Source organism: Corapipo altera, unplaced genomic scaffold (genome assembly GCF_003945725.1).
Source record: "Corapipo altera isolate COAL_440 unplaced genomic scaffold, ASM394572v1 2c, whole genome shotgun sequence".
In the NCBI taxonomy this organism is placed as follows: domain Eukaryota; kingdom Metazoa; phylum Chordata; class Aves; order Passeriformes; family Pipridae; genus Corapipo; species Corapipo altera.
In genome coordinates, this window is record NW_020884923.1 from 1348338 (window position 1) to 1370830 (window position 22493).

Genomic DNA, 22493 nt, shown 5'->3' on the forward strand with positions numbered 1-22493 from the left:
CTCATTTTGAGTTTATATCATTATGCAGTTCACACTCTAATCCATTCATCAGGCATGCACAGTTATTTCAGGTCAGTATTGCTACTGATATTGGAGCTTATCAGCACACAAAAGTGTCTGTGGCCTCTCCTCCTTTGTCTCAAGCCCTTTCTGCCCCATTTTCCTTCTTGTGGGGCACAGTACATTCAGAATTTGGCATTTGTGATAATACACAACACTATGTACTTAAATAATTGAACTGGCTTCAGAAACACATCAGTCAGATGCCACCAAAACAGCAAATAGAAAGAATATTTAATCAGTCTTTCTTTCCTTCTAAGCCTTAAGGGAAACAGTTGGGCTCAAGGAGTTTTCTTTGTGTGAAAATATTTTTGTGGATGCGTAACATCTATGGAAAAACAACAACAAAAAAATCACTTTACTTAGTTTGATATTTAGCTAGGCAGCAACGAGTGTCCCTGATCATTCTTATTGCTTGAAAAAGAGTAAATTACAGGGCCTTAGTCCATACAGACAGTAACCCTGTCTCCCCTATTAATGGCACATTCTCAACGCAGTATTTTGATTGTAGTGGTGGAACAAAAATACCACAGGAAAAATGGTCACAAAACAGAAAGCAACTAAAAGGTAGATTGGATTGAGCTTTTACTACTACCTGTAACAAAAAACACTAATAAAGTCTGAAAATAAGGAATGACTAAATCACTCTGGACCAGTATGTGTTAAACAGAAGGGAGTGATTTTTGTGGTGACCAGGGATATTCAAGGCCATAGCACCTCCCAAGCCTTCGGGGTACAAGTGAAAATCTGGCCAACTGAAATGCTATAGTAAATACAAATTTCCCTGAAACACTGCTCTGGCAGGAGTGTTTAGGGATTTCGGGACACTTCATTAAGAATATTGGCTCAAGAGTTTTGCCTTCAACCACTAGCCTTAGCAGAAGATCTATCAATCAAATATGTAAATATTATCATTCCTTGGAAAATGGGGTTAAAGCAAAAAACAGAGAAAGACCAAGCTCTTTGTCCCAAATAACAGTCAGCATAAGGTTACGTGTGACAGTGGCAAGAGTCTCATCTGTTCAACAGCCTGTAAGCACAGGGGAAAAGCACCACAGCAGCACCTCCCCTTGCATGGGAACTGAGGGAGACATCCAGGCATGGTCCTCATTGTGTCCTTGGTTGAATGGTGATGAGGGTGCCATAGCTAGGTGGGATTGGCTAAGGTCTGGCTCAGGAGGGTGGGGAGCACAGGTCATAGTTGAACAGGCTGATGGCTGGCTAGTCAACTTAAAAAGCCTGAATTTAGCTATTCACTACGAGAAACTTAAGACATGCCCCAAGGAGACTGCACCAAAGAGGATATCAGTTACATGGAAGGTTTTCAAACACCTTAAATAACACTGAAAAAGGATGGCGTAAACCCAAGTCTCTGAAGCACAGCAGAGACTCTCTGAGAGTCTTCATGTCCTCATCTTAGTACTGGTTCCCAGGACTTCCTGTGTCAATACACAGGTTATTTAAAAGGTTGGAAGTTTCTGAGTTGAAGCTACAAGCTCATGCTGAATCCAACTGTGGGAAGGAGGCCACTGATGTCCCTAATGTTAGAAAGCCTTTTCATCCACTCCCTACAGTCTCCCCCAAAAAGCTGTGGAAAACTGATTGACAGAAAAATTGCACACAGGGTTCCATTTAGTAGACAGAAGAAGAATAGAATTGCTTTCCTTACCAAAACCAACTGATTTCTGCTCTAAAAAGGCATGTTCTCTACTTTGAAAAAAGCACGATTGGAGAAAATAAGAGTCTTAATTAAAATTATTTGTAATTAACATATTAAAAACTTATTTGATGTATTATTTATCTGCTGGCTTCTGGTTGGTTCAGCTTATTGTAACTGCAATTTTCACTTCCTATGCAACAGAAAATGGCAATGGGGGAAGGGCCTTCCAAGCAGTTTGAAATTTAGAGAATGATTTTACTTCAAAAAGGGTGTCAGAATTCTTCCACTCTGATACATATCTACCTGCATATGCAAGAGTAAGCATAAACATTATTACGTTAGGGAATTAAATCAATTTTCTATTCTCAGTAGAGAAACACTGCTGATTTCCAAATGCATATGTTTTAACATTATGAGACTCTTTATTAACTTTCAGTCCCTCTGAAATCAGTGCCAATATGAGGTACATATTAATACTATTCTTTACCCCAATTTTTTACCAACCTATAAAGCATTTCTGTTCTTGAGGCATATTGAGTCCCACACAAATCAACCAATACCCCAGAAAATTCTGATCTGTAAGACACAGGAATCCCTTTGCCCAGCATGCAGCTCTGGCTCCATTTCTTTCCCCCCTTTTTTGTTTAGAGAGAAAGATGCATGAAATAATCAGGGAAAATCACAAGTGCTTCAGACACTCCAAAACAGACAGTGCAGCCTGACTGGGAAGAAAGGAAGGAAATAGAAGATCTCACAAAACCAAAACCAAACCGGGCTCAGTTGAGGCTTTATCCTCCATTCCAAGCACAGTAACAATTGTTTAAGCAGCTAAAACATGGGCCTCGGGACATGAGACAAGATTTACCTTTTCAGACACTATCAGAAAAACATAAATATTTATACAGATATTTTGAAATATAATTTTATTCCATTTTTTGAAGACCAAGGGTAATATAGGCAGTTCGTGTTTGTAAAGTAAACTTCTGTCCTAAAATTCAGTTTTGGTGAGTAAATGCAGTCAAGTAATCCATTTTGGATTTTGAAAGTCTCCTACAATTATTAGTAACCAAAGCTATGTTTATATGTTCTTGAAGGCCATGGGAATTTGCATAGGATTAAACTATAATCCTCTGAGCCTAACAATCAAACCAGCAATGCCTTTACTCCGGGGCTTTTCCCTCTCAACTAGGACTTCTCAAAGTGAACTTCTGGGATTAGTGGGTGATTTGGGCTTTCCTCCAGTGGCCTCTTCCTTTAAATTTGGTTGTTACCACTCATCCAATGTGATAATTAGTTCAGTAATTGAATTTCTTCCTGAATTGCATTATTCTTTGCAAACCAAGAGCAGGTCCTTCGGCAATTGCCCTAGAGAGCAAGTGATTGTGTTTGAACAACTTCAGCTATGTCTTCAGCAACTCTAAAGTCAACATCATGCTTAGTTCCTGAAATATCTATTTCATGATCTTTTAATCCACCATTTACATGGACACTGAGACAACCCACTGGTTTGGGTAGCACTGTCCAAGCCATTATAACCATTGCTTCCCTTTGCAAAAAGAAGATCAAGTCACTTCCTATAATACCTTATCCAAAAATACTGCCTGGAAAGATTTTCTTCTCCCACTTCAGTCTCCTAGTTTCCTTAGAAAGGTAGAAAAAAGGCTGAAGGGGATTTAGGCAGTCTGGGGAACATACAGTGTATGGTGAGCATCAGGCAAACTGAGAGAAAAAAATAAATAAATCATTGATGTGTTTATTTCCAGAAGATCAAAATAAAATTCCACTTCTTTTATCTGCCTTGCTGATGCTGAGTTTTGCCCCAAAACACAAATTCAAGATTTCTAGGATTCCTGCTGTGAAAAATGGGATCCTTACTTTGAAAGAGAACAAAACAAAGAAAAGCAGTTCCCCTCCGGGAGATGCAAAGATGCCTTTCTAGGGTGGATCCAAAATTTTTCTTTGTCTGTGTCCAATGAATTTTAATCCATCTTACCATGACATCTAACAGGCAAATCTAACAGAGAGAAACTTTACTAAGCTGCAGCCCTATGATTATTCATGGGAATCTGGAAAAAAAGTCCTCAGTATTTTCATGTGGATGTCTGATGCTGCTGGCACTATAAACAGAAGGCTTAGCATTAAAAACACAGTAGCAGTAGGCTACGACGTGAGGCTGAGGGGAGAATGACATGGCAGAATAAGCAGGCACCCATGAATATCTGAATGACACCAGAGGCAAAAATGATAGTATTAACTGGAAGGCTAAGGATACCCAAATACTTTTAAATCAATTTAATCTAAAACTCAGAATGATTTCAGTGTGATTATAATAGCAAAGGCTGACAGCCCCTTCATGTGTAACCATACCCACGTTTTCTGGGCAGCTGAATGAAAGATACACCTTAGGTTTAACTCACCTTAATAAAAAAAGATCTCTTAAAAATGAAAAGCAATTTCTCCTTCCTGATCACTCACTCTGATTTTTATTTTTCATGCTTTCTTCCTCCTTTCCTGACTTGGCCAGTGTTTCGTCTAACAATAATAAAAAGTGGCTTTCACTGCACACTAGGAAACTGGGGGAGGGCTAAGGTATAAAAAGTCCCACTTGTTAAAGACAGTGCTGTTGAAGCATCCTTGTAAGACACAGAAAGAACTTATTATCAATAATGTTTCTTGTTCTTAGGGTTTCTTTATTTTCTTAAAAAGATTTTTATAACTGATTCTGAGAGCTTCTTAGGTTTACTTGGGGGTTTTTTGTGGTTTCTTTTTTTATGTTTTGGAGGGGTTGGTTTGGGGTTTTTTTGTTGTTGTTGTTTTTTAGTAGGTCCTAAAACTAAAATTGAGGTAATTTGCTGAGATACTACTCTCAGCTTTTTTGGCATATTCTAGTACCTTCCCCGAAGATGAGGTTTCTGTGCTCCTGCAGCAATACAGATGAAAATGCAAGATGTAAATTTGAGATCAAAAGCTGAGTGCCCAAACATGCATTAAACAGTGCACCTAAGTGCTCTGACATTCAAAGGTTTAGCTGGGGAATTCACCTCTTATTTGTAAGTCAGGTAATTTAAACATCTGTGTACTCTCAAATATTCACTAATGCTTTACCAAAATGTCACCAACATTCCTGCATTTGTCTTATTTAGCTACTGTGCTACTTAATTTCTTTCCCCTTGTCCAAGTATGCTGCTTCTTTTAAAAGGCATTTAATCACCATCTGCAGATATTTTATACTAAGCAACACAAGACGCTTTATAAGTGGAAAGATTACACCAACTGCACGGAGACATTTGTGCTCACTCTTGCATAAGTGGAAAAGTTCTGGGACCCTGATGTTCCTATGAGGATGGGGCTTAGCACAGGACTCTGCATCACAGCTGGACCTTGCTATCTGCAATTTAAATTTTAATTTAAAAGCAATTGTTTTAACTACATTACACAAAAACATGCATCTGAAATAGTGTGAGTTAGTGTTATTTTTCTGGTTGTCCCATCATGAGCCACCACAAACATTACAGGAAAGGTACGAGCTGTGCCCAGTTCTGGGCAAAGTGCTCTGCAGGACTGATTCACCTGGGCTTTGCACTGGCTGATGAGCCCATGAGTGAAGTGGCAAAAGCCTGAAAAACTGTAAGGACCTGGAAAGTAGAAAGGAGGTGATGAGAAACATCCTGTTGAAGTTTTCACCAGATAGAGAGCAAGAACAGGGAAAAAAAACCCCAAAACAAAACAAATGTTGAGAGCTGATTCAGCAAATGAGGCCAAGATGTTTTTCCTCCTTGACTCCACACAGAGACACATTGTTTAAACATCATAAAAGGAGGAAAGGACAACTAGGCATTTCAGAATCCATTCTTGATACTCTTTACTGCTGATAACATGTTTTCATGCTTTTTCAGTGTGCAATACTAAAATAGCATATACTTAAGATATTTTAATTCTCATTTTCAGACTAAAAGTGACTGCTTAATAATAAAATTACGAAGTTGAGATGGCAAGAAAGTATGAGGAAAAACAAGATTAAGACAAAGACTGGTGAATGATGTCTTTCAAAGAAAGCCTATACCAGAAATATTATTTAAGTTCATATAGATATTTCTCACCAAAATATGAAGAGGGGCAAAATGGAAGCTAACCAAGCCATTTCAGTGCTGTAAGTCTGCAAGTGCAGCATCAGTGACACTACATTAAAAAACAAGAAAAATTTTACTGCTACTGTGCAGTTGTACAAAATCCAGTCTAAAACAGGGATAACTTCTAATACCTTTTTTTTTCATTTCAAGGACTGTTGAGAATGTTAATAATTTACAGCAGTTGTTATGGTATCCTCTACAGTACTCTTCAGACTGAAAACACCTCTGGTATTTTGAGAGCAAACACTTCTAGTTAAAAGACTTAAAAAAAAAATCCCCCTAGCATTCATCCAGTATTTACCTAGTCCCAATGAGTACAAAGTTTCAGAAGCAATTCTAAATGCAATGGTGACATAATTCTGCATCTTGCATTATCTCAGAAAGAAGCAAGAGATAGTTTACATTTTGCTCTTATAACCCCCAAGGCAATCTGGGTCCAGTGCATACCCTTGTACACTAGGGGATAATCAAGGCTTGAGCACACTGTGGCACGAACTATTCCCTGCAGCTATCTGTACACAACTTACATATCACCTCTGTTAGGATAGTTACACTTGCTGAACTTCTCCTCTGTGATCTCAGCTTTACTAGTTTTCACATTTTGATAGATGTGGCTTGAATAAGCATTTCCTTGACTGGAAGGTTTGAGTTTAGTACTCTGAACCTCAGCTTGCCCCTAAATGTTTGATTCATTAAATCTAAAACAGGACATGGATCTACATTATCCAAGTGAATGGGATGAACACTTCTTGAGAACACTTATTCTTAAAGAAATTCAGTCAACCCATTTCAAGAGGTTTCCAGTATTCAACATGACAGAAATTTCATGAGTTAAATTGATCTCATTAGATTTACATAATTTGGAAGCTAACCTTTAGATGAACAGATTATAAATTTTTAGTGCCACTGTATATCCACAGAAGCCCTCAAAATATAACATGCTTCCTTATTTCTGATCGGAATCCATTCCCATCTTTCTCTTATGTCCTGTTGCTGCTTTCCTTCCCAAATGTCTTTAAAAGTCCTCTTCTATCATGCTGATGATTTTTTTCCCTCTATAGGTCCGAGTTCTTGCTTATCAATGTCTGTTGCATTACCCTCTCAGACTTGTCACTGCATGCCTTTTCCTTTTTAGCCCATCTCTTTCCCTGTTCATTTATCCCACTTATGGTTTTGATCTCTACTTGTGTTCCTCCTGATCTCAGCATGCATTCCTTTTCTGATGTCTCCCTTCTGTCTCTATTCTGTCCTCTTAGAATGTTTCAGTGAATCTGACTTGTGAATGCATCTTTAACTCGGCAGGGAACTACAGAGCACTGAATCAGAATGCGCTCCCAATTAATTATCACACATATGGCTCCTATTCAATTAGCCTCAATTTGTTTTACTGACTGCCAGGGGCAAAAATTTGAGAAGAGATGTTACCGGTTAGAGAGAGACTGCCAAACAGTTAAGCTACATTTTTGAGTTTCGTATAGCCTCCCTTGGGTGTGAAACTCTGGGCAACTCAAACAACACGTACTTCAATACCAGACCTATTTGAGTAAAGGTGCCTTGTTTTCCTTGCCTATCCTTTCTCACCTTTTCCCAGTTGAGTGTGACTCCACACACCGAGTCAAGTGATGAGCTGAGGGCTGAGTTGGAGAGGAGGTGTGAATACCACCATGCTACAGCAAGAGGCCAAAGGGGCACACGTGCACACAGGGTCACTTATTCTAGGGGGGGTCACAGCTCAAGACACTGAGGGGAAGGTAGTTTCTAGCAGGGCTTATTTTAGCCTGAGGCTGTACCTGAAACAACACCTCCCACACCTGAATGCTGTGGCTCTGTCACTCCACAAAGTCCTACATACCTGCTGAAAGGGATTAAAGACTCCCAAACCAAGCAAGTGTTGAAGGTACAAGTCCATGGGCAATACTGGTGGTGTGCAATGTGAAGATATACAGTGGTTAGGCACTACAGCAGGGAAGAGACAGGGAAGGGTCTTGAGAAGACAGTCAGATGAGTAAGTCTAATGAATAACATGTAACTTCAGAGAGCTCATGAAGAACTAAGGCTGAAGTACAGACAAAGACGTTCTTTGTTCTTCAAACGTTTTGGTTTTCTCTATTCTCTCTGCCAGTGCCAGAACCATGGCCACAAATGCACCTGGAGAACAGGGCACAACTTCCATAAGACCAGTTTATACTCATTGTTTAAACAGAGGAGCACTTTTTCCCCAAAAAAATTCATATTTATTGGGAAATCTGCCAGTTTTAAGAGAAGAGTAATGAAGGAAAAATAGCAGCAGTTGCTAACATTTCAACTTTTACACCACTGCCAGTCAGGGAGTGCCACCACAATCAGCATGAATGCTATACTCAAGGATACACAAGTCAGCCCTCAGTATAGGCTGGATTCTCAAGGATCTAAGTCCCTTTGAAGTCTCCAGAAAGACTCTCACCAAATTCTAAGTGCTTTGTAAATAGGACCCGTCAGCCCTTCTGATTCAAAGACAACACCCCAAAATTTCAGACTAAAAACCGTTAACTCATTGTTTCTGTTTTGACTTTTATGTCCAAGGTACTAATAAGCACCCATTTTGGTTTTATCTACATGCTGATACTTATTTATGCTATTTTTGCAGAGTTCTAAATTAACTCAACTCTCAATAAAAGCCTGTAGGATCCCTGAGGCCAACTCAGTGAAGACCTCTCTTAAAAGCACCGCGGTCATCAAAGGAGCTAGCATCCATAAATGAGTAACAGCTCTGAACAAAGGCACTAGAACCTCAGTTCACTCTAAAGTCGTGCAACTCAACTACAGTGCTTCTTTCTGGTCAGTTCATAAAAAACAGTACAGGAATAGAAGCAGACAGAGAAATACAAAAATTAGCAGAGAAATAAAATCAATTTGGAAAAAACTAAAACAATCGCAGTGAAAAGTAAAACTGACTTCAATGAGGCTTTCATGCCAGCTAGTTGGAAATATTTAGGAAAGTTTGAACCCTAAGTAAGTTTGAACCATAAGTAGGGCAGTGACAATAGTCAGAACACAATGTTTCTGAAGTGATATTTGAGGAAAAAAGGCAAACAGTATCTCCTGTCGACTAGAGGCAAAAAAGGTTCTCCTGTGCTGAGGCTTTGCTATAAATGTTGTCTTCAGAGGTTCATGTACCTTTCTTGAAAGTATTCATTATAAATCAATGTCCAAGCCATTACTGAACTATAAACATAGCTGCAGTTGTTCCTCTGTAAACATCACTACTATGGAGGTCTAAGAACATGTGAAAAGTCAAACAATACACCAAGAAAAGACTAAAAAGAAGAAATCCAGTCCTAAAAAGAACAACTTGAAAGGTTTGAGTGTGCAGAACCCAAACAAGGCCCATGGACAGTTATGGGTGAATGATATTTTGTGTTCAGAGCAGGGGTTTTAACAGCTGTAACAGATGAGCAAGCTCACAGGGAAACCAGATGCACTGGGGTGTGTTAACAATAAGTGGAGGGCCTGTTATATTAAGGGAAAAAGGGAGGGAGCAGACATGTACTTTTCACAGCTCCTTTCCCCACACACGTGCATAATGTGGGGTCTACCCAAATTACGTGTACACTGGGAAAACTCTTCCCATTGCACCTGCATGTTGTTCACAATGGTTAGGTTAAGTGAGCTGGTAGGAAAAAGGAAAAAGCCATCTGCACTACATCTGAAGCAGGGCAGGTTTTCCTCACCCTCCATTTCCAGCTGCATTAACCTTACAGGTGGTTATTTTCCAGACCACAACAGCTGGAACAATAACACAGTGACACAGTTTTTAAAAATATGGAGAAAAGAAAGGCTTGCTCACAGTCTCAAACACAGAGAGGCATCCTGTAATGCCAGTCTGAGATAACTGGCAATTTAATTGCAGCCTCTTTAGAGACACCTAATTAATTCAGTTACATCGCACTGTAATTCACTCACTACGCTTCAAAGCAAATGCAAGCTGTGCCTTACCCAAAAATAGGCACTGAACCAGAAGAATAGAAGCAGGAAGGTGCAGGAGAGATGAACAGCTTGTAAACAGCCAAATCTCCAGACTCCTGGTGGCAGTTTGCTGTTTGTGGGGACAAGTCACAGCTGCAGCAGGGAACAGGCTGCTTGACGTGATCCAGCAATTAAACCCACTGGGGAATGAAAGTAAACTTCCTACTCTATTCTGTCCATTGTCATATGCAAGATACAAAGCAAGATAAGAGGAAGGGAGGAGAAGGACAGAGTCAGGCTGCAGCGTGACAAAGTATTTGAGGAAAAAAAAGCAAAGCTGGGGAATTGAACAACAGTGTTTAAACAAACACTTTATGCTTTAAAGTGCCTATACATTAAACAAGATTTACTGCTATTTCCTTTTCTCTCTCTGACATCTATAGCCTAATCATTCCAACAGCTGTGAAAATAAAGACTAAAACAGCACTCTTCGAACTGGAAAGCAGGACCCAGGCTAACAGCAGGGCAAAGCCAGTGTTGCACCAATCTTTAAAAACAAAACCAAACCAACAAACAAAAACAAAACAAAAAAAAAAACCCAAATGACCATGACCGCAAAAATAAACAGAGAGGGAGAGAAAAAAATTTCCCATAGTTAACTCCCACAAGGTGATCAGTTCATGAGGAGCAGGCAAACCTTCACGTTTTACACCCCTCTCTTTTCAACAATGGCAGTAAAAGCTGTAAAACTGTGATTGCATGAAAAGTTGTTCTATCTTAACGTCCTTACTTTTTCTTCTTCTTAAAGTCACCCTTCCTTTTACCCCCAAAAAGATCCCTGACCTCAGTGATGTATTAGTGTGCTAGACTCTGCATGCAGTGAGTACCAAAGTGCACAGTAAAAACAAACAGCATCTGCTGATTGCAGGGAAGAACACCCATGCTCTGTGCACACACTGCAAGAGCACAAACAGGCACAGTATGATTCCTGAATTTTGAAGAGCCTGTTAGGAATTTCACAGTTTGCCTACTATCCAAATGAATCTCTTTCCTTTTTTTACCCACTTGAGTTCCTCTATCTCCTTGAAAAAACAAACAAACCATCACCTTAATTCTCTAAGACTTTCAGCTCCAGCTTGCATCATCTAGAGTGGAAGAAGCCCAGTCAGAAACCTGAGCACTCAAAGTCCTCTTCAGCTAGCAGAAAAAGTGGGACTAAAAGAAACACTGGAAATGGAAGATATGTATGTGTGCACCCAGAAAATACTAGGCAGAGACAACCAAACCAACATTTAAGGAATAAATGGAGCAGTTTTTAAATTTTTATTAAATTATAAAAAAAAATAACCCTGGAATTGACAAACTCTAACTTCATATAAATGTAAATGAGGGGTTTTGTAGTGGTCAATATAGCAAGGAAGTGTTTGGAAATGAGTATGCAAAGCAGGCAAAGCAAAAAAGGTATATAAAGTACACTGAAGGTAGATTTCCCCTGAGCAAAAGTTCCTGTCAACAACGAGTATGGAAACAGAAAAAAAAAATAAAATTGAAAGCTTCTGTTTTGTATGAGCTTATCTAATACCTATGACTTTCCATGAATACCTTGAGCTGAATTTGGGAAAATTAACTGTCAAGGCACTCCAAAAAGGAAATCTGTACAACTTTCCCTTCTGTTTGTTCTGTCTTAGATGACCTTAAAATTCAGTGCACATCTGGCTGTAAGGAATTGCAGTACAAAGACAGTGTAGGAGCCAGAACAACTTTCCATTCCAGCTCAAGTTCCTGATCCTATTTAACTATACAGCTCCAAAAGAAAGCAATTATGACATCCTTTTGACTTTTTAGATCTTGAAAGGTCAAGATTCAAAGCAGTAAGGCAACGCCCACTCAATTCAACTATTTTAAGTATTTTGTAGAAAATGTCATTATTCTTAATAAAATATCACTCCCTCCCGTTGATTTTTTCTGTCTTTTCACTGTGTCCTTCTAATAAACCAGGAGGTTTTCAGTCCCACTCTCACTCACTCTGGTTATTTTCTCATGTGAGCAATGAAATACTGAAATGGAAGCAGGGTAAAAGAGAATCAGAAGTGTTAGAGACAAAATGAATACAAATTTAGGAGTCATCATTATATGTGCATATTGTGGGATGCCACAGGTTCAGGCAAACATTTATTTCAGTTTGACAATCTGAATCTTCTACAAGGCTGTTTTGTACTCCTGAAAGGTTTTTGACAAGTAAGATTGTGGGCTTTAAGTGAGATCCTAAAAGATACATTAGAATTTCTAACAAACAATAAAGTATGATTTTTTACAAAGAGTAACTTAAGCCTTCATGTTGAATACAAACTTGCAGTTATTGCTTATTTTGCAAGGACAAGCAGTGGTGGATTAAAGTATTAAAATGGTTTGATTTTTTTGCACTTGGGGTTTTACAGTTTATGGGTAAAATAATTACCTTGCTTTCCAAATTTATTAGCACCAACTTCTTCACTTCCCTTAGAGGGAATAGCAGATGGGTGCTACTGATGAAAACAAGACACCAACGCCCACCCCACTCCACCTCCCACTCTCATTAAAGTATCAAGCATCAGCCATTTTTTGATATTTCCTTTGAGTATCTCCTGTTCATTTTGTCCCAAAAGATTAGACAGAGCAAAAGCAAATACAAATGATCCCCTCTATTTCCTTCTACAATAACCTAGAGACTCAACACTAACCTAGCTATATGGAAGTGATGTGCCTACAACTGGGTTTGATTTTCTATTTGGTACCTAGAAAAGAAACCAAAGGCCTTCAAAATGCTCTGGTTGAATTAAAGTGTGGCAGATGTTAAAATCCCCACTTCCTACTTCATATTGTTCAAAGTTTTCATCCAAAAATGTAAAGCTTTCTGTGGGATTAGTGGTAGCTTCCTGCCTTTCCATAACTGCCCTCAGCTTCACTCCCTTGCAATAATTAATCTGTTGACCCAAGCAAAAAAAATGTGTGAGAGAGAATTTTGTTAAAAGCTGACCCCAGTGTACAAAACTCAACTCCCCTTGAAAGGTTTTCACAAATCTCATCATATTCAGAAACAAATACAAAGCCTCTCTATATGACTTGGCTCTGTCCGACTAATTTCTTTATAGATGAGTACATACTTATTCATTTGACACAGGTCAGAATCAAACAAAGTAAAACTCTTCAAACTAAACAGGTCCTTTTCCCTAAAAGATGGAAAATCAATCACTGTAATTTCTAGTTTTGAATTCTCTTGAGGTTCTCAGATACACCAGCAGCACCAATACAAGAAGCATGGCCAAGCACATAGCACTTCTCACTGGTCCGGCCAAACCCTGACTTGGTCAGTATAATTTTCACTGTGTGTCTCATGTCACTGTTCTGTAGCTGCAATAAGTTACTCTGAGCCTGCCTACACATTAGTAGGGAGTGAATAGCTCATGCACTGCCCAGAGCACAGGATTCAAAGGACTCACCCTGCCCACTCACTGAGTCCAGCCACTAACGTCGCAGATGGTTATCCCTTGCAAAAACTACCTCTGCCTGGAAAAAGAAGTGGTTCCCTGTCTCCAGTACTCCTCTTGGGAGCCCATTTGATCCCAGTTACAGAGAGCTTTCAAATCCTACTGGGCAAAAGAGGCAGAAGTTATTCAATCTTTATGTCCTTCTTAAACTAAATGAATGGCAGCTAAAATCTGACAACCAATTCTTGAGTCAAGCTCCAAGATCAGACATAACAAGTAATGACAATGTACAATCATCATCACTTTGCTGCGAGAGTTACCTGCCCCATCCCAAAGGGTAACATTTAATCAGGCTAGTTAGTATAAAATTATTCATGCAGTATGACTCCTTGTGCCAAAGGCTTTACAGATTTAGTTGTTAACACTAGTTAGCTGACAGCTGAGAGTTTTACTAATTTTTTTTTCACAGCTCCCTTAGTGTATGTCTGTACAACAAATGCAACATGATGCCTCATCTGTAACAAACCAATAATTGCTTACATACATTTTCAGAAATAACCAAATAACCACAAAATAGTAATACCTCCAGAAATGAAACTAATGAGAGAAAAACCTTTACAAATAACAAGTGCAGAAAATTTTGAATAGTCTTACTTGTAATTTTTCTCCCAGAACTTGATCGGTCTTGCATATGATGCAATAAAGATGACACTACCCAGAAATGGACTTAGTGGTGTAGAAAAGACTGAAGTGGCCAGAGTTTGAAAAAAAAGCATAGCAGAGTCTGAAAATTGCAAGTTAAGGTAACACAAATGATTTCATTATATTTTAAAACACTCTTTGAACTACTTTTTTTGCTGTTGTTTATTTTACCAAAGAGGTGGTAAGTAAAGGAAAGGAAGGCAGGCAGTGCCAAATTACCCATTACTAGCATGTAATCTGAGGCTCTTCAATGCTACACAGTTGTAACAGAGCTGACATGTCTGAACAGAGTACATTATTATCAGGGTGTCCCTGCCTAAGCTCTGCCTCAGGACAGATCCTGAGCATAGGCAGTACAGTTAAGTGCACTTTTCCAGCTACCTAGTGTACCTTCTATAACACAGGAGTGCCTCTCCAGAGTCTGACACAGAGTTCAAAACCCACACACACAAAACCAAAAAATCACTTTCTTGGAAATTCTTCGTTCTCTGCACTGGAGTCTTGCTCTCACTGTTCCATTCTGTGAGTTTCTGCTTGTTTTGGAATGACCTAGTATGTGGAGAAACTATGCCTCTATAATCCAACCTGCTGGTTTAAAGTCATGCTTTCATGTTAATTCTTACTGACAATTTAATATCCATGCTGACCAAAAGGTAAAAAATGTTCAGCATTTCATACTTTTTGAAATATATACGAAATGAGAAGGTGAGGACAGGGGAATAGTAAATATCACATGTAAACATCACAGTGAATGCCTGAATCCATAGCTTACTTTAAATGTAAAGTCATATTTCAGACTGATGAAAAGCAAGTTAGAGATGGATAAGGATACTGAAAAAGATGCAAATCAAAAGAAACATGATTAAATAAATGCAAGCAAATAAAATGTTAGGCTTAAATTCTTCATTAATTCACACCACATCCACGAAATCTAAGAAAAAAAAGACCTCCAAGTTGGCATAAGAGACCAGTTGTCCTTCCTTACACCTCTCTTGGGATGCAGGTGCAAAGTAAAGAAGCCATGAACTAAGGAACCACTATCCAGGTACAGTGATCAAGCGCATCTTAAACTAAATTTCAGGTTAAATCACCCAATAACCACAGTCTTTTAGCTTACCCTCTTATAGCAATATACTGTATGTGTCTCCCACAGTCTCTGAGACCTCACAAAAAACACTTTTACCCATGTAGCATCATTCTTGGTAGAGCATTTCCACACAAAAGCTAGCTAGCCATGCTTTCAAAGCCATTTGCAAAATCTAAAAACAAACGTTGGTCAAAAGATATCTCTCAAATCCCTCAAACTCACTAAAAGAGAGTGGTCTGGAATAGTGTCTTTGTGCATTAAAGAGTTTGAAAAATGATCTGCCTTCAGAGTCTAAAGTTTAAAAAGTGACAGAGAGTACAGAACAGAAAGCAAGCACATCAAAAAAGTTAAACTGTCACATTACACTGTAGTCATAACCAAGCACTGGTGTGAAAGATGAACAAGAATTTACAAGTGTCAGATAAGGGAAAGAGGCATAGGAGTTGAAGAGATGAAAAGAGAACAAGGAGGACAGATAAGGACAGCAAAGCAAGTTGCCTTTTTTAAAGCAGGTTATAATATCACGATTACTCACAAAAAATTGCCACCATCATAAGTTAAGACATTTTGCACTCCACTGTTAACTGTTCATGTCTAAGACATAATCAGTAGCATCAGGGTTTTTTTCCTAAAGGACATAATACTCTACTAAATGGATGATGGAAGACATTTCCCATTTGACTTGTGAGGAGTGATTTTAACTAACTGTTTCATATCTGTAAGTGTGCCACAAGAGCAAGTTAAAGCCTGACTCTCTTATGTATAGTTGATGTGGGCAATTATCTGTCTTTGGGGATTTTTTTATTTGAGGGTATCCAATTTGTTTTTATTAGGTAATTTTTTTTAATAACAACACTTTAATTATGTCTAAATAAAAAACAGGAAAGAAGTGTCAAAAACTTAGAAGCATACTTTTTTGCACTATGTCCCAAATGAGGTTTTCCGTGTACCATCTAGGAGCAGAAGTTGTTTCTTTGTGAATAATGGATTTTCTTTTAAAATGGCCAAAATCAAATTTTGAGAACAAAAAAACCCAAACCTAAAAAAATCTTCAACCTGAAATAAAGCTTTGTATTTGGAAGATTAACTCTTATAATTTAAAAATCTCTTTAAATTCAAATTGGCTTCAATTGAAAGACTGACATTTTCAAAATCTTCCATCCCCTTCTTTTAACACAAAACTATGCAATAAGGCCAGCCAAAATCCTCTGATTCTCAAACCCCACATTTTTACTTGCAATTTCTGTAGGTCCCTGCCAGGCACACAATCACCTAGAGAATGGGAAAATTAAGTGTCACAGGCCTTCATTTTCTGATGTTAGAGCTGTAACCCTGAAACAACCAAAGCCAAAAACTCTCCTAACAGGATAATCTTGACTACAAACTCCTTCCTCCCCCCCCCCAATTTCACTGTTCATTTATTAGATAAAATCCTCCTTTGACCTACAGATTACACTGACTTTCTCAATGTGCTGATATTTATACATCCATAACCTCATCTTACCCATTTAAACACTAGGAAAGTTGCAGATCTCTCCTCAAGCCAGAAGTCCATTCCCATTCCTGGTCTTCTGGGATTAACAGGAACTTCGAGGGATCATCTATCAGACACAAGCAGGATCAGCTAAACCTGTATGATTCCTGATAGACATCCACCTAAATTCCTGAAGAACTCTAATGGTCGAGACTCCACAACCTCAACCAGAGAAAGCTCCACACATGATGCCCTTCATGCCCTGCATGCTGGAATCTAATGCATTAAAGCGTGCTGAAATACTCCTATCACTGAGCTCTAAGGCAAAAGTTCACCAAGGCACTTCAAAATTTAAACATTTACATCCTGTTTGCAGATGTGATTGAAGCAATCAAGAGCCACAAACAATTAACTCTGCAAAGAAATAGCAGGCTTAGTGCCTCTGCAAACTGGAACACACATTCACCATTACTATTTGCAGGGTTATGATAACAGCAAATAAAAATTATGTGCAAAGAGGCAGAGTTATTGTTGCTGTGGGAATAGTAATTTAACCATTTAACCATTTAACTTAATTGCAACATTACTTTAGAAGACATATCTGCATTTACAAAGCATACTACAAATATAAATAATAGAAAGCTAGGCTAGATCACCTCGGCAATAGCTCTGTAAACAAACTAAATCCTGGTATAACTACTTTCGATTTTACAAAACTTAATCGGTACTTTTATCGAGAGCAAAGTTACCACTGCACAAAATATTAGTGACCAAAGGGAAACCTATTGAAATATAATCTCAGTTCTTAAAGGTTTTGCTAAATAACTTCAGATACACTTCTCCTGCAATTCACACCTACAACAGAGATGAAAATATTTTTTTGTTGTGAAATTCTGGAATGATTTGCTACAAATCACCTAAAACTCTTAGATCACTGCTTTTATAATGCTTTTCTTCCCTAACTAGATAGTTTAAAGCTTTCCCTCTGGGAGTTATTCTGTGCGCACTTCCTTCTGTCTGAGGCTCTTACTCTTTATTCTTCCTATCTAGAAACATAAGCATTGTTAATCAACATTGCATATGTTTCACAGCAAAGAGCAGAGGGAAGAAATCACTCAAGGGGAAAAAAAATCCCAACCCCGTGGAATGAAAGGGACAAAGACTTAAGTGTGTATATCTAATAAACAGTACAAAGTAAACTCTTCAGTAAGTCTAAATTAAAACCACTTTGTCAACTCTTCTTCCACAACTTTGGTTAGCAGGGAAGGAAGAAATTAAAAGTTAGTATCTGATAATGCATTAGCTGTCAATAAACTTAAATTAGTTCAGTTAAAATGCTTTATTTTGTATTAATTTTTTTCTGTATTCAGTCAAGTTTCTAACTGAATTTGACTTTAAACAGAATGATTTTTGTTCAAAAAATTCGATATACATTTTTTAACCCTAAAGAAATTTGGGGGGCATTGAACTCTGTGTTTTACTCCCCATACTCACAAACCCAATATTCACAGCCCTGTAACAGAATGAAAACAGACTTCTTCTGAAGGACTGCTTTAGTGTTGATGAATATATATTGTTACTTACAAGACAGAGTGGAAATGTTAAAAAGGAGAATGCTTCTCAGTACTCCAATGAAAAATTTGCATTAAAATGTTAAAACCCCTCTGCTTCTGAAATAAAATTTAAAAAAAATCAGGACAGTTGCAGCAGAAATTGGCTTACTGAAATCTGAGATACCAATTACAGGCAACTGAGAAAGGAACTAATATTTGAGAGCTCAGTCAGCCACGAGCCCAGCACTTCACAATATGTCCATCACAACATTTCTTTCTGGATACATCAAAAGTCAGTGCTGAGGACTAGGGAAGTAAGTGATCTGCAGAATGTGGCTGGGTGGGAAGTGAGCAGGGATAAACACACCAGTTTGAGTCAGAGTTCAGTTTCCCAGTTTCAGATCCCATGGAGGGGAAAAAAAAAAAGGAGAAAACACTGTTTCTTGGAAGGTGTTCTAAGCATTTTCACATTTTAAAATAAGTTACCTAATTAATAATTAATACCTAATAATTTCACACCTTGTTCAAACACTGTAAATAAATTACATACACGACGAAGAATTTAAGAATAAAGAAAAACTAATTTACAAAGGATATGAGGTATTGCAAAGAGCTGAGCAAAAACATGGAACGATGATCCCCAGGCAATCTGCCAGGGAGCAATGTATGTCATGATGAACTGCAACTTCTGCAGTAGGTCCCACAGCTGAAAAAAGAAAAACAGAAAAACATAGTAACTTTTTAGGCACCAAGACAGTTTCAAAACTAGTATCTGAAAGAGACACTTTAGAACTGTGCCCTGGAACAAACATGAAATAAGTTATATTGTGTTATTAGCTTTCATGGGTATAAAGGTCTTAACTTCAGTAAGGCATAAAAGTACATTCTTCATTCAAAATTCAAACTTGCAATGAAGTATGTTTTTAACCACCATACTGAAGTAGTTCCCAGATTACCTTTAAAAAGTATGTCTGCTCTAATAAGAAAGTGGGAAAACAGGTTCTGATATTCACTGAATATAAATCACCGCAAGTCAGATGGTTACAGAAGAGGAGACTCCAGGAGAAACTGGATATAGTGAACAGAAAAAGTTCAATGTGTAACATAAGCAGCTCTGCACATTGAAATCTGACTTATTTCTCAAGAAAACAACATTCTTATTTGTTGACTTAATGGGAGAAGCCACCATGATGTAAGCATAGGCATGGCATTAGTCATGAATTGTAGCTGCATTTTCAAGACCATTGTACCATAAAAACATTGCATAAATATGAGCTTTTATTGTTGTGCAGTAAAAACTGAAAACCACGATGAATTTACTTTTGCTTTCCGTAAAATATGCTTGGCGCTGTAACTAGCATTTTCTGATTCAAGAATGATGTGTGCTTGTTCCCCAGAATACACTTTATTCCCTGCCATTTCCCTTGGCATCAGGCCAAAACAGATCTTATGTCTCATCTGCATCAGGCCACCAGATTCGTATTGCAGAGTGGGTTCCTGACAAACTGTCAGGAAAGATTTGGCCATCCACAGACATTAGTGCTCAACACACATACAAGCTGACAGTGAAACAGGAGCATATGCGATATTTCATGCTTATATAGCAAATACACGTTGAATTTCTTAGAGTAATTTTTTATTTGAGTTAGTGAAAAACAAGATGTTGCCACCATCCTGAAAGACACTGAGACTATATCAATACTTGTACAGTAAAATGCCTCCAGGAATGTTCCCAACCACTGCTATTGTGCGTGTTTTTAAATTGTTAGAAAGGCTTCTGGGAAGGTTTTGGTCTGGCCCAGCTAGCACTCTTCCAAGCAATCTCCAAGAATCCTTTTGAATGAAAACCCTCCACTGTCCATTTTGCATACAGGCTGTGAGAGTTCATTAGCCAGACACAAGCTTCCCCACGACAGCTGGCCTCAGGGTCAGAGCATGGTTCTAGGCACACTTAATGTACCAGTATGCTGACAATCAGAGAGGATGCACCTTCTCTGGCCACCTCATTTCATCCCTTAGTTATCATGCCCAAAGTAACACTTGGCTGTCTGGATCAACAGTGGCAATGCACTTACAAGCTGTTTCACTGAGCTGCTCCATGAATTGTTGATAGTAATTGCAAATTAACTGTGAGGAAAGTAAGAATGACTAATAGCATTGACCTGTTTTGGTCTTCGTGCTACCAAATGATCAGAGAAGCAGCTGCTAACTCCAGTTATAACCCGTGTCATGCTATCTCCAGTTACAACTAATAAACCTTCCAGTTCAGATGCAAGCAGTGCTTCACATGCTTTCTTTGCTTTGGCATGACTCAAATTAGCAGCAATATGCAAAGTATAGATTATATTAACTTTGCACATATACTATTTAAAACAAGCAAAGCCCTGATAGAAACAAGCTGTTGCAAACCCTTCAAGGCATAGCCTGGTTACTCCTACTTAGTTTGAGAAACTCATATCTTGCTAACTTTGTTTTTTGTCAAAAATACTACATATGACTTGAAAACTACAGCATTAAAGTAGGCAAGTAAAACTGAACTGAAACTAGAACCAACATTTATTTATTTGAACCTCATTTAGCAGGTTGTGGGGTTGCTTTGTTATGCTTCATTTTTACTTATCTGAAATGTCTCAATGAACAGTTGGAAGAAGAATTGTATCTGCTAAAAGATTTAAATGAAGGGCTGGAAAAAGCTAATGACTTGCATCTGAAACCTCAAAAATTCAAAACTGTAGCACAACCCAGTGAAGTTCTGCCTGTTACAGATTGCAATCACAAAGCCATAAATCACCCCAGCTGTGCTCAAAGCACAGAGTTCATCAAAAGGTTTTCAAACCTCAAATAAAATTCAGGTTTTGCATTTGCTAGGAAACCAAATCCATGAGGACACCCTTCTGGCTACTTGTTCCATTACATAATTTTAAGCATTCTTTAATATTTATACATTCTTGCAAAACAGGCCATGGAGCCCAAGTTCTCTGTTTCATCTAACAAGTCCTACTACTTCTGCATTCACCACTGCTTGAACTTGCTGTTGTTTCTTTCAACACTTGCCTCTCTGCTAACACTTCTACAAGACAGGCAAAGGAGCTCATTTCCATTCACAAGAACACGAATGCAAGAAGAATGCTTTAGTGAACCTCTCTTAGTTTTTGAAAGCCTTACAACACCACACGCAAAAGCCTGGAAATGTGTGATTTTCAAGCTACTGCTTTCATTAAGAGTTGTCAAGTGCCTCTATTACCTCTTAAATCCCTGCTTCCAGGGCATGTTCTGCAAATCACCTTTGGAATAACTTGCCATTAGCATTTTACATATATATTTTACAACTATTATTGCTAAAGGTGATGTCCTCTAACAACTATAACATTGAGATTTAGGGAAGGGGGACTTGGCTTTACAGTTTCTCTTTTTCATTTTGCTAGAACCATCTGAAAAAATATTCCTCCTTATCAGTTTTATTCAGTTTAAAATATGCTTTCTCCTATATCTAACACAGGAATTCCAAGGAATCACAAAACTTTTCTCACAGAAAGAAACTGAAGCTGCTAAAAATTGCCTTCATAAAGAGGGGAAGCTTGTCCTCAGAAACAGCCATTCTCTACATGTAGCCATTTCGACTGCAACTAACTGCGTTTCAGTCTTCAGTAATCTGAAGACACTAGCTAAAGAAGAAAACCCTCATCTTTTTTAAATTGTCAGAAACAATATAGAATTAATTAGAAAGAGATAGGAAAGCCAAGGCCCATCTGGAGCTGAATCTGGCGAGGAAAATAAAAGGCAACAAGGAGGACTTCTACAGTTATATTGAGGGAAACACGCAGAATAGGAAAAAAACACACGTGGATCAATTGATGAATAGGGCAGGGAACCTGGTGACAAAGGGCACCGGGAAGGCCGAGGTACTCAATGCCTTCTCTGCCTTTGCTTTTACTGTTAAGCCTTCAGGAGTCACCAGTCCCTGAGACTTGTGAGAAAGCATGGAGAAATTAAGAAACCCTAAATAATGAAGGATTAGTTAAGGGTATACTGAACCAAATGCTTCCACAGAACCTGATGGGACACCTCAGCCCTTCTGTGATTCTGTGGGACACACAATTTATCCTCAGTAGAGTTTTGTTTGAATGAGGGTGTGAGGTATATTCTTTGCGCTAGATACAAAGAGGGAACCTTCCCATACAAACTAACAGTGGGAAAAAAAAATCTGCACTGAGTTTTAACCCTCTCTTTATAACCATTTCCTTAAACAAGTATAAAAGATTAATTTTTATTTAAGACTTCTGCATTTTAGTTTAGGATGATTTATAAAAGAATATTTGTTTTAAGCCTTATTAGATCATCAATGTTTTCTACAGTTCCCTAAACAGAACTATTATATGTGATATATTATTTAGGGGGCATAGAAGTTCTAATAT

General features: G+C 38.2%; 1 protein-coding gene across 1 annotated transcript in view; it reads right to left on the reverse strand.

Moving 5' to 3' along the window:
- Nucleotides 1-22493, reverse strand: part of PCNX2 (pecanex 2) — a 156032-nt gene that overhangs the window by 41070 nt on the left and 92469 nt on the right. The window contains exons 22-23 of the mRNA XM_027657281.1: nt 18676-18784; nt 13917-14046 (exon numbers count right to left, since the gene is read on the reverse strand). Coding sequence (XP_027513082.1) covers nt 13917-14046; nt 18676-18784 — 239 coding nt within the window. The remainder of the gene's footprint in view (nt 1-13916; nt 14047-18675; nt 18785-22493) is intronic.